This window comes from Eucyclogobius newberryi, unplaced genomic scaffold, assembly GCF_026437365.1.
Source record: "Eucyclogobius newberryi isolate DKJ021-1_F unplaced genomic scaffold, fEucNew1.0.hap1 SCAF_16, whole genome shotgun sequence".
In the NCBI taxonomy this organism is placed as follows: domain Eukaryota; kingdom Metazoa; phylum Chordata; class Actinopteri; order Gobiiformes; family Gobiidae; genus Eucyclogobius; species Eucyclogobius newberryi.
Genome location: NW_027315790.1, coordinates 19,719,372 through 19,732,575, shown reverse-complemented (window position 1 = coordinate 19,732,575; position 13,204 = coordinate 19,719,372). Strand labels below are relative to the sequence as shown.

The 13,204-nt window shown below is 44.5% G+C and overlaps 1 protein-coding gene across 1 annotated transcript in view; it reads left to right on the top strand.

The window, feature by feature from the left end:
• sh3bp5lb (SH3-binding domain protein 5-like, b) overlaps positions 1-13,204 on the top strand; it is a 31,551-nt gene that overhangs the window by 13,111 nt on the left and 5,236 nt on the right. The window contains exon 5 of the mRNA XM_072447813.1: positions 7,262-7,435. Within this exon, the coding sequence (XP_072303914.1) occupies positions 7,262-7,435 (174 nt within the window). The remainder of the gene's footprint in view (positions 1-7,261; positions 7,436-13,204) is intronic.

Below are 13,204 nucleotides of genomic sequence, written 5' to 3'. Positions count from 1 at the left end.
AATAATCACAACTAAGTACAAGGATGTGGGCGGGGATAGGGGATAGGTGAAAACAGGACATTTCCGAGCACTCGAGCCTCAGTTGCAGGACAATACAGGATTAAATCAAATATGCAGGAATCAATCAAAATACAACTTTGAGTAAACTAATGATGGAGGAAACACAGTTGTAACAATGTTAAAAGCTCATTAAAGTCGAATTTGCATAATATGTTTCCTTTAAATTCCTTACTGGTACAAACAAGCCCATTGACTTCCTGTTCGTACAGTAACTCCAGAACTGATTCTGCAAGTGCCCCAGGTGCGTTCACACTTGCCCATAAATCACATCAAAATTGGGATTAAAATTTGACACATTTCTGTCACAATCCAGGACTAATAACAGGACCAAACTAAGGCTACATCTGGACATCATTCTGAGCATTATCAACACAGGGCCTTGCTGTTGTGTCCTGTCATGATAACACAAGTGACATATTGCTACAATAAATACTACGATACAAATGATAATATTGAAATCACAATGTTAAACCAAATCTACTTGATGATAGAAACAGATCTAGATTTGCTGTTCAAAACTGTGGAACTGCTCATTAAATTACTCTATATTATTATTTCCATACCATGTAGGTTAGTCACGATAATATATTTAAGTGTAGTACGGTATTATGATAAACCATAATATTGAATATTATGTCACTGACACAATAACCCAAAAGCAAATTAACACTATACCGGTAAATATTACACTATACCGGTAAACCCTTTTCTAAATTAACCATAGTGTTGCCAAACATGAGCTGCATTAAATAAACATCACAATGAAACTTGTTCTTAGTAATTAGCTATTACGAGTCCCAGAAGTTACTTATTCGATCCTCTAAAGCTCAGATATTTTTGTATTAGAAAACAATTACAAATGGAAATGATACTTGTTATAAATTGTAATCCAAAATACACTGCCTGACCAAACAAGAGTCGCCATAGAAAAAATTGCCACACGTTTTTAATATTTCATTAGACTGCCTTTAGCTTAGATTACAGCACACATTTGCTGTTGCATGGTTTCAATAAGGTTCTGCAAAAGATTCTCAAAAGATGAATTTCCACCCAGTGTTGCATTATTCTTCACCTATTGATCTTGTATTGATGATGGAGAGAGTGACCACTGCACAAAGCCTTCTGCAGCTCGTCCCAAACACTCTCACTGGGGCTCAGAACTGTAGTAGATTAGCTTCAGCTCCTTAGATGTTTTCCCTGCTTGATGCCAATGATTTGACCCTTCTCAAACACACTGACATCTTTTCCATGACCACAGGATTTGTCTTTCCACATGCTTGTTTCAGAAATGAAAAGCCTCTCACTGCATCAGTTTGGTTTAATATTGTTTTGTTCCTGAAAGACAATCACCAATGCAGCAGTTGGCAGTGCATATTGTTCCATCAAGATGAATGTATTGAAGTCGATATAGTAATTATAGCGACAGCCTCAGCCTCAGCCTCTTCACAACAACCTTTTACTGTTGTAAGATGTTTTCAGCTAACATATTCAGTGGCTCCCCATACAGTAGACTCATTTTAGCAATTTCAAATTAAAATAAATAAAATATTTTTGCTTGTATTATCTTGAAACATAAAATGAATTAACACGTTAACGTTAAAGATTGAATAGAGGCAATACATTATATTTATTCACCAGCCTTTGTATAAAATAGCAATGGGACTGTCTGCTCCACCACGGTCTCTGTTGAATCTATGGGAAACTAGGGCTGTATTTGACTAAAGACATGCTCTGCTGTGCATGGATCTAAACTTTTCAGGCCAGGACCCCTAAATAAGTATGAAACCAACTCAGGACCCCCACAGCAAAATTTCAAGCTACAACCCCATTAAATTAGGTATAGTATTTATTTTAGTAGTTTATTGTGTTTTTTGAACCAATTTCACTAAATCATACTTTTTCATTTTAAAAGAGAGATTAAATAGGTAAAAAGTAATAGATTTAACATGACATTTTAAAATCATCTCGCCACCCCCAGCTCATACTCCATATAAACTTTAATCCTGATCAAATATTTAGACTGCAGTAAGTTTAGAGATGTGTTATGTTAACCAAAGTGAAATGTGGAAAGCAATAGATAAATAAATAACACAAATAATAACAAATAAGAAAAATGTTTTGTAGTTCTATTGTTCTATTGTTTAGTGTTATAAACTAAAGTTCCCCAACACTGCAAGGAAAAATGACTAATGATGGAGGCTGAAAAAATATTGTTCATTTATAATTTATTGTACATTGTACACAACATTGTAATGTGTTGAAAGATCAATTTAGCATAATATAAAACCTTTCATGTCATAAAGTGTGTTGAATGCACATGTATTTTTTATGCTTCGTCCAACTATAGTGAAACTTGTATATTGCAATGGAACATAACCCTTTGGCCCCTATTAGCTCTATTACCTATAAATATTTGATGTGTTACAGCAAATGTCTCTTGCTCATATCACTTGCACCATTGCGTCTTAAAATAGCACGGCGGATTATGCATTGTCACTCTATTTTGAGGCTGTTTGCAGCGGCTGATGAGGAGCAGACAGCTGTCAAGATTCCAGCAGATTCAAGCCCTGCCTCAATCTGGTAAACACACTTGTGAGTGCAGTAGAGCGCTTATAATGAAGTATCATGAACATTTGTTAGAAAAGCATATAGGTTCATGTAAACAAGTGTTAGATTTGCATATGTTGAGATGTTTATTCAATGCACATTCAAAACTGCTCAAAAAGCATCGGCTGCAGTCAAATAGTCATCTAAAAAAGATGACTGATTATGATCCTGGCTCAAGATCTGGAACTTTCGATCAACTTCCCGCTGACCTAAAACTGCACTGACCTCAACATCTTCAGCAAACGCCTCCTATGGACAGTTGTGAATTAAAAAAAAAAATGCTATTACACTTGAAACATTGCATCTGGTTCATCCTCTGTAATTGCTATATCCATATCAAATAAATAAATAAATACATAAACTGAGACTGGAGTGCTCGGAAAGTTTATGTTTCCACCTACATAGTCAATTATGTTCACAAATTTTGCTTATGAACTGCTAAATTACACTTTTATTTACCTTAAACTAATTTAGAGAGGAGAGAAAAACCTTTCTCTTCTTGTAACCACATGTTGAGGATAGTATTTCGTATTCACAGTAGTCTACACTCTTCCCTCTCTTGAAATGGTTTCTTAAAATGAGTAAATTTGGGGTTGCAGTGGAGCGCTATGACTCAGTGCTGCAGACATACATTCATTCACTCTCAACCTGGACTAAAATTGACAGTTCAAAAGAAAAGCAGTTTCAGAATGAAGTACTACCATGTGCCAAACAGGGCTGCCGTAAATATACTTACAGCAGCATTTCAGGACTTGTTGCTTGCGACAGGGAGACATCCTTCTTATGTTGTTGTGCTATTCTATCTTCTTCCATCAAGCCACATGCGTTAGGTGAACTACATTGTATTAATGTGTAAAGTCTTAACACTGCGTTCCAAATTATGATGCAAATGATATTTTTCATTTTCAAGTCATCAGCCTTTAGAGTACAATTTGAATGTTATTGATCAAACCTCCCAATTATAATAAAAACTTAAAACGCACAGTTCCAAATGATTATGCTCAGCAGAGTTTCAAACCATGTTATTGTTCTAAAGAATTGAAAATAGTCATTTGTTAAATTAAAAGCACTAGCAGGTCATATTTACTGAAATCAAAAACTATTTCAATCAATTAAATTCAACAGGTCAAGTTACATTTGAACATAGGAGCCCTTATTTGAGAGAAGCTTCAAACATCTTGTATCCATTGAACTTGTGAGTTTGTGGAGCGTTTCTGCTTGAATCTCTTTGCAGGATGTCAGAATAGCCTCCCAGAGGTGCTCTTTGGATGTGACCTGCCTCTCGCCCTCATAGATATTTAACTTGAGGATGCTCCAAAGGTTCTCAATATACTGAGGTCAAGGGAGGATGGGGGCCACACCATGAGTTCACCTCTTCTTTCATGCCCATAGCAGTCAATGATGCAGTGGTATCCCTGCAGCATGAGATGGTGCATTGTCGTGCATGAAGATGATTTTGTTTGAGAAAGCACAGTTCTTCTTTTTGTGCCATGCAATATAGTGGTCAGTCAGAAACTGCACATACTTTATAGAGGTCATTTTCACACCTTCAGGGACCCTAAAGGGGCCGACCAGCTCTCTCCCCATGATTCTGGCCCAAAACATGACTCCACCACTCCATCCATCTGGACCATCAGGGTTGCACGGCACTCATCAGTGAACAGGACTGTTTGAAAATGAGTCTTCATGTATTTCTGGGCCCAGTGGAGCCGTTTCTGCTTGTGAGCATTGGTTAAGGGCCGAATAGAAGGTTTATGCATAACTGCAAGCCTCTGGAGGATCCTATACCTTGATGGAACTCCAGAGGCACCAGCAGCTTCAAGTTTCAAGTTCAACATTTTAGCAGCTGCTCTCTTAATCCGATCTATTTGGCAGAAACCTTCCTCATCGTGCCTTTATCTGCACAAATCTGTGTGCGCTCTAAATAAGTCGATGATCACGCTTAGGTTTTCATGAAATATGTAAGGTTTTCATACCTTTTCCAAAGCATTCAATTATGTCATGCTTTTTGGCACTAGAGACATCCTTTTTCTTTACCATATTTGCTTGAAAATGGAGGTCTGCTTAATAATGTGGAGTCTTCTTAAGTTGTTTTTTTCCTTTAATTGGACCCAACTGACAAAGTAATTGGCACAGGTGTCTGAGATTGATTTCACTAACCCAAAGAGCCCTGAGACACTATACCATCCATAAGTTTCACTGGAAAACATATAAAAATTACCTTGACACTTTAACATATTTTGCATTTGGAACATGGTGTATAGACGTGGGATGTATTTGAAAAATGTCTAAGTGAGTTGTGTGTGTGTGTAAGTGATTCATGAATGTTTGAGTAATCTTTATTCCCCTGCATTACTCTGAAAATCCCTGTTTTACCTTCACCCAGACTCTGCACATAACAGTTTTGGTACAAATGAAGAACATCTACGTCTGTCAGCTTGGCCCGGCAGTGATGACGATCACAGTGATGCACAGTGTTTTCAAGCAGACGTCAGCAGACTTGTTTATTAAGTAGTTTTAGAACAATATAGCTCTTTTCAAAAAGCCGCTGATATTTTTGGGTTCAACAATTCACACTTTGCTAGGTCTAATTTTCCAAAATACTAAATCATCAAGTATGTTTGTTAAAAGACTCAAATATTATGATTTTTTATTTTATTTACTAAGACTTATTAAGATTTGCCAGACAAATCGAGAGCTGCTGGGCTGACTTTAGGAGGACAAAGGCATAACACATACATGGGCACTCAGAGACCATTTGGAGAATTCTTGTTCTACATGTGTCCGGCTACAAAACATCTGCCTCATATTCACAGAAAAAGATTCATAAGAGTGAATGACTGAATGAAAGACAAGCCAATGCACACAACCCTGATCCAACATATGACCATGAAGTTAAACTAGTTTTTTTCTTTAAAAATATATGTATATAAATAGGCTTGCATTGTAATTCATATGTTTAGACATAAGAGAACAAAAAATGCAGAATGTTTTCTGAAGCCTTTGTCTCCAGTGCAGAGGCAGAGTGAAGAAGAGGGAAGAGTGAAGGCTGTGAGTGCAGGGCCGGTGCAGAGAAACTCAGGAACTGGGGGCCACTAACAACAATCACATTATCAAGTGTATAGGTAATGAGCAGCTAAAATACTAATATACTGTAGTATCTACGTCATAAGGCGCTGGTACAGCTGGCAGCCCGGTGTAAACGCTCTCTCTTCTTTCTCACACTTATTGTGCTTTATCTCCTATATTTTGTAAATATAGTTAGTATATTTTTTCTATTTTACTGTACGATAGGGACACGCGCTGGAATAGTTTTTTAATTCAACTGTTTTTGACTTTTTTCGGCTGGATTTGAGCGTTTTTCGTTGCGTTCGTTGTGTTGTTGTGACGTGAGCTAGCTCCGAGCGAGCCCACCAGCCCCCCTCCCCCCCGCGCCCTCCGGCCGCGCTAAAGTACGGCGTGTCGTCGGTACACGTTTATATACACGTTTATATGAAAGAGGAACTTCACGAACGATCGGGACACTTCACTGGAATCGCTTTAAATTAACTTGTTTTGACTTTATTCGGCTGGATTGAGTGTTTTCGTCGTGTCGTTGCGATGTGTCTTGGCTCTGAGTCCCCCGGCTCCGGCCCCGCCCCCCGGCTCCGGCCCCGCCCCGGCTCCGGCCCCGCCCCCCGGCTCCGGCCCCGCCCCGGCTCCGGCCCCGCCCCCCCCGGCTCCGGCCCCGCCCCCCGGCCGGCGCCGTACCGCGTTTACACAAAGGAGGAACTAATGAAACTGCGGAGAACAGTCGTCTTACCCGGAGATCGTCACGTTATCCCGGCGCAATACTGACCTAACCTAATACTGATGTGCAATTCTGTCGTATGTGCAATTGCTGTTGGAATTCATGTGCAATTCATGTGCAATTACTGTGAAATTCATGTGCAATTCATGTGCTGTCGTGACACATATTCATGTGCAATTACTGTCGTGATCACATGACATGGTATTTATGTATTTATTTGTCTATGGGAGTTTTTGTTTATTTATAGGAGATCTTCTACTGAAAGTGTTTTTCAGACTTCCTATAAGTGATCTGTTCTTCTGTATCTACCTCTGTATCTACCTGCGTTGCACCAATGAAATTTCCCCATGTGGGACAATAAAGGAATATCTTATCTTATCTTATCTTATCTCAGATCCACTCAAACACAGCAAATTACTTTTGTTTGTTCAAACTTGTCTGCATGAAGAGTTGGTGTTTTGTCTGCATAAACTGGTGTGTGAGTGTGTAAGTGCTTGATGTAAAGCGCTTTGAGTGCCTTGAAGGTAGAAAAGCGTCATATTAATGTGACCTTTTTAAAAATGTATTTACAAGCAGGTTTTAGCATATTTCTGAGGGCTGGAATAAATGTAGTCTAAATATTCTTATAAATATTAATAATACAAATATTGCCCACCTCCTGTTTTATATCAGAAGACATATTATAAAAACATGTGCTTTTTTGAGTAAAAACTAATTTTGCTCTTAATTTCAGCCTGCGCATACAAAAACTCCTAGGCCCACGCACTGTCCTGGCTGAACCTGGTGTTGTGTGTGCATGTGCAGGTGAACGAGGCAGAGGAGGAACGTCTGCGCAGTGAGAGGGAGCACCAGAGGGTCACACAGCTGTGTCAGGAGGCTGAGGCCAAGGTCCAGACCCTGCAGAAGGCCCTCAAGAAGGTTATCCTCAAGTCCAAACCATACTTCGAACTCAAGGTCCAGTTCAACCACATCCTGGAGGTAAGCCCCTTCTCAGTTGTCAGATGTTTTTAACCATATTGAACGCTCTGAATAGTCTTTTGGGGATAATCCCGCTTTAGAATTATTGTGTCAATGGCCTAAATTGCTTTTATATTATCATTAAAAATTTATCAACACTATGCTATTAGACTGGCTGAACTGAAATATATTTTCTGCTGCTTTTTAACTATGCTGCTGCCAAAAAACTGTGCTTTTTAAACCCACAATTATTTTTTCGGTATTTTATCTTTTACATTTTAGGTCACCTTTTTTATTCAGAAAGGAATATATTTATTAAGATTAAGGAAGACTATGACAAAAAGTAGTACAGATTATGTGCAGGCTACACACAGGTAAATTAATATTTCATCGCATCGTAAACACAGTTACAAATAGAGGTGGGCAATGCATAGAAATGTAGATAATGTTGTGAATGTTGCTTTGAAAATATGCATAATTTTGAAATGTATTTATTTGACAGACATGCTCACATTTCTGTTGATTGACATAATATTTGTCTGACTATCGTTATCAAGATACTCCAAGAAAATATCAGTCACCCGTAGTTACAAACCATTGAAGCAAAATTTTAATAATGTAAGCCATGGGGGGTGAACATATAATTACTGTGAATGTTATTTCAAAATGAAGGCTTTCAAACTCAAATTGTCTGATTGAAGCAACATTGCACATTGCTTAGATGGAGCCCCAGTTGAAGCTCATCCTGGAGGGAGAACGGCCCAAGCTGCTGATGTGGACATGTCCTTTACTTTGAGCCAGTTTCTGCTCTATGGATGCTGTCGCTGCAAAATGCACCAGGCTGCTGGACACACTGCGATTTACGGCCCTTAGGCTTCACAAACTGCAACTCAAACTGTTCAACTGTTACCCACTGAAGAGGCTCAAAATGTAAATCTTGAATAACTTAAAATACAATATTGAAAAACATTTAAAGGGAACAGATGATGTGAAATCAACTTTTAAATAAATATAGATCAATATCAGTAACAGTGGTTAAAGTTTCCCTCTGTCCAGAAGATATCCAGTTCAAAACTCATCATCCTGTCATGTTTGTGGACACCTCACCTACATTGTCTTTTTTCCCTTTAAATCAAAATAACATCCATCCATCCATCCATCTTCTGCCGCTTTATCCGGGGCCGGGTCGCGGGGGCAGCAGTCTGAGCAGGGACTCCCAGACCTCTTTCTCCCCAGACACTTCCTCTAACTCCTCCGGGGGGATCCCGAGGCGTTCCCGGGTCAGCCGAGAGACATAGTCTCTCCAGCGTGTCCTGGGTCTTCCCCGGGGCCTCTTCCCGGTGGGACATGCCTGAAACACCTCCCGAGGGAGGCGCCCAGGAGGCATCCGGAACAGATGCCCGAGCCACCTCAGCTGGCTCCTCTCGACGTGGAGGAGCAGCGGCTCTACTCCGAGTTCCCCCCGTGTGGCCGAGCTCCTCACCTTATCTCTAAGGGAGCGCCCAGCCACACGGCGGAGGAAACTCATTTCGACCGCTTGTATCCGCGATCTTGTTCTTTGGGTCACTACCCAAAGCTCATGACCATAGGTGAGGGTAGGAACGTAGACCGACCGGTAAATAGAGAGCTTTGCCTTTCGGCTCAGCTCCCTCTTCACCACAACGGTCCGATGCAGCGACTGCATCACTGCAGCCGCTGCACCGATCCGCCTGTCGATCTCACGTTCCATCCTTCCCTCACTCGTGAACAAGACCCCGAGATACTTTAACTCCTCCACTTGGGGCAAGGACACCCCACCCACCTGGAGAGGGCAAGCCACCTTTTTCCGGTCGAGAACCATGGCCTCGGATTTGGAGGTGCTGATTCTCATCCCAGCCGCTTCACACTCAGCTGCAAACCGTCCCAGTGCATGTTGCAGGTCCGGGTTTGATGGAGCCATCAGGACAACATCGTCTGCAAACAGCAGAGAGGAGATCCTGTGGTCCCCAAACCGGACACCCTCCGACCCCTGACTGCGCCTAGAAATTCTGTCCATAAAAATTATGAACAGAACCGGTGACAAAGGGCAGCCCTGGCGGAGTCCAACATGCACTGGGAACAGGTCTGACTTACTGCCGGCAATGCGAACACAGCTCCTGCTCCGGTCATACAGGGACCGGACAGCCCTGAGCAAAGGGCCCCGGACCCCGTACTCCCGGAGCACCCCCCAAAGGACACCCCGAGGGACACGGTCGAAAGCCTTCTCCAGATCCACAAAGCACATGTGGACTGGTTGGGCAAACTCCCATGAACCCTCGAGCACCCGATGGAGAGTATAGAGCTGGTCCAGTGTTCCACGACCGGGACGAAAACCACTCTGCTCCTCCTGAATCTGAGGTTCGACTATCGGTCGGATTCTCCTCTCCAGTACCTTGGAATAGACCTTACCTGGGAGGCTGAGGAGTGTGATCCCTCTGTAGTTGGAACACACCCTCCGGTCCCCCTTCTTGAACAGAGGGACCACCACCCCGGTCTGCCAGTCCAGAGGCACGGTCCCCGACCGCCACGCGATGTTGCAGAGACGTGTCAACCAAGACAGTCCTACAACATCCAGATACTTTAGGTACTCAGGGCGGATCTCATCCACCCCCGGAGCCCTGCCACCGAGGAGTTTGCGAACAACCTCAGTGACTTCAGCTTAGGTGATGGATGAGCCAGCCTCCGAGTCCCCGGTCTCTACTTCCTCTTCGGAAGACGTGACTGAGGGATTAAGGAGATCCTCAAAGTATTCCTTCCACCGTCCGACAACATCCCCAGTCGAGGTCAGCAGGCCTCCACCCGCACCGTAAACGGTGTTGGTGAGACACTGCTTCCCCCTCCTGAGGCGCCGGACGGTTTGCCAGAATTTCTTTGGTGCCGACCGATAGTCCTCCTCCATGGCCTCCCCGAACTCCTCCCAGGCCCGGGTTTTTGCCTCTGCGACAGCACGAGCCGCGGCTCGCTTGGCCTGCCGATACCCGTCGATGACCTCCGGAGACCTACAAGCCAGAGTGGCCTGATAGGCCTCCTTCTTCAGTCTGACGGCATCCCTTACTTCCGGTGTCCACCACCGGGTTCGGGGGTTGCCGCCACGACAGGCACCGGAGACCTTGCGACCACAGCTCCGACCAGCCGCATCAACAATGGAGGCGGAGAACATGGTCCACTCGGACTCAATGTCCCCAGCCTCCCCCGGGACATGGGAGAAGCTCTCCCGGAGGTGCGAGTTGAATACCCTACTGACAGAGGGCTCCACAAAACGTTCCCAATAGACCCTCATAATGCGCTTGGGTCTGCCAAGTCTGTCCGGCTTCCTCCTCCGCCAGCGGATCCAACTCACCACCAGGTGGTGATCGGTTGACAACTCTGCCCCTCTCTTCACCCGAGTGTCCAAGACACGCGGCCGGAGGTCAGATGACACAACAACAAAGTCGATCATTGACCTCCGGCCTAGGGTGTCCTGGTGCCATGTGCACTGATGGACACCCTTGTGCTTGAACATGGTGTTCGTTATGGACAATCCGTGGCTAGCACAGAAGTCCAATAACTGAACACCGCTCGGGTTCAGATCGGGGAAGCCGTTCTTCCCGATCACCCCTCTCCAGGTGTCACTGTCATTGCCCACGTGGGCGTTGAAGTCCCCCAGTAGAACAACGGAGTCCCCGGTCGGTGCACTGTCCAGTACCCCTCCCAAGGACTCCAAGAAGCTGTTCGGCCCGTAGGCTGTTCGGCCCGTAGGCCGCCACAACAGTGAGAGACCTGTCCCCCACCCGAAGGCGGAGGGACGCGACCCTCTCGTTCACCGGGGTAAACTCCAACACGTGGCGGCTGAGCTGAGGGGCTATCAGCAAGCCCACACCAGCCCGCCGCCTCTCCCCGCGGGCAACACCAGAGAAGTGGAGCGTCCAGCCCCTCTCGAGGAGATGGGTTCCAGAGCCCAAACTGTGCGTGGAGGTGAGGCCGACTATATCTAGTCGGTATCGCTCAACCTCCCGCACAAGCTCAGGCTCTTTCCCCCCCAGCGAGGTGACATTCCATGTCCCCAGAGTTAGTCTCTGTGTCTGGAGATCTGGTCGCCGAGGCCCCTGCCGTCGACTGCCGCCCAGATCTCTCTGCACCGGCCCCTTATGGATCCTCCTGCGGGTGGTGGGCCCACGGGAGGGCGGCCCCACGTCGCTCTTTCGGGCTGTGCCCGGCCGGGCCCCGTGGGGTAAGACCCGGCCACCAGGCGCTCGCCATGGAGCACCCATCCCAGGCCTGGCTCCAGGATGGGGCCCCGGTGACGCCGATCCGGGCGACGTAAACTGCCTTGTTTGTGTTGTCATCATAGAGGGCTTCTGAACCGATCTTTGTCTGACCCGTCACCTAGGACCTGTTTGCCTTGGGAGACCCTACCAGGGGCATGAAGCCCCCGACAACATAGCTCCCGGGATCATTCGGGCACTCAAACCCCTCCACCACGTTAAGGTGTCGGTTCAAAATAACAGTTCATCATAAAAATCTGCACTGCCAAATCACTGTTTTCTACAGCGCTTCACTTCTCCACATTGTTGCTGTGTTACAGCCTTATTCCAAAGTGTATTATCTTCATTAGTTGCCTTAAAATTAAAATAATACCCCATAATGACAACGTGAAAGAAGGTTTTTGAATTCTTAACTAAATCCTCTAGAAACTACTTCATTAGATAAGTATTCAGAGCCTTTGCTCAATACTTTGTTGAAGCAGCTTTGGCCCTAATCACAGCCTCTTTTTGTGTTTAATGCTACAAGCTTGGCACAAGTATTCATGGGCAGTTCCTCCCATTCTTCTTTTGCAGAAGCTTTCAAGTTGTTTAGTGAGCGTCGGTTCACAGCCATTTTCAGATCTCTCCAGAAATGTCAAGTTGGGTTTAAGTCTGGCCTTTGGGCCACTCAGGAACATTCACAGAGTTGTCCTGTAGCCACTCCTTTGTTCTCCTGGCTGTGTGCTTAGGAACCTTCACTCCAGTCTGAGGTCCAGAGCCTCTGGAGCAGGTTTTCATCAAGGAAGTATCTTTATACTGCTGCATTTATCTTTCTGTTGATCCTGACTAGTCTCCTAGTTCCTGTTGCTGAAAAACATCCCCACAGCCTGATGCTGCCACCACCATGCTTCAGTGTAGAGAGTCACCATCCTCCAGACATGACGCCTGCTATTCAAGCCAAAGAGTTCAATCTTTGTTTTATCAGACCAAAGACTTTTGTTTGTCGTAGTCTGAGAGTCGTCAGGAGCCTTTTTGCAAACTCCAGACAGGCTGTCATGTGCCTTTTACTGAGGAGCGGCTTCTCTCTGGCCATTCTACCACACAGGCCTGATTGGTGAAGTGCTCCAGAGATGGTTGTTCTTCTGGAAGGTTCTTCTCTCTCCACAGACACACGCTGGAGATTTGTTAGTGACCATTAGGTTCTTGGTCACCTCCCTGTCAAAGTCCCTTCTCCCATGATTGCTCAGTTTGGTCAGGCCCAGCTCTAGGAAGAGTCTTGGTGGTTCCAAACTTTTTCCATTTATGGATGATGGAGGCCATTGTGCTCAGAGGAACCTTCAATGCTGCAGAAATGTTTCTGTACCTTTCCCCAGATCTGACAATCCTGTCTCAGAGGTCTACAGACAGTTCCTTGTACTTCATGTCTTGGTTTGTCCTCTGACATAACTGTTCACTGTGAGACCTTATACAGACCGGTGTGAGCTTTTCAAATCATGTCCAATCAACGGCATTTACCACATGTGGACTCCAAACAAGTTATAGAAACATC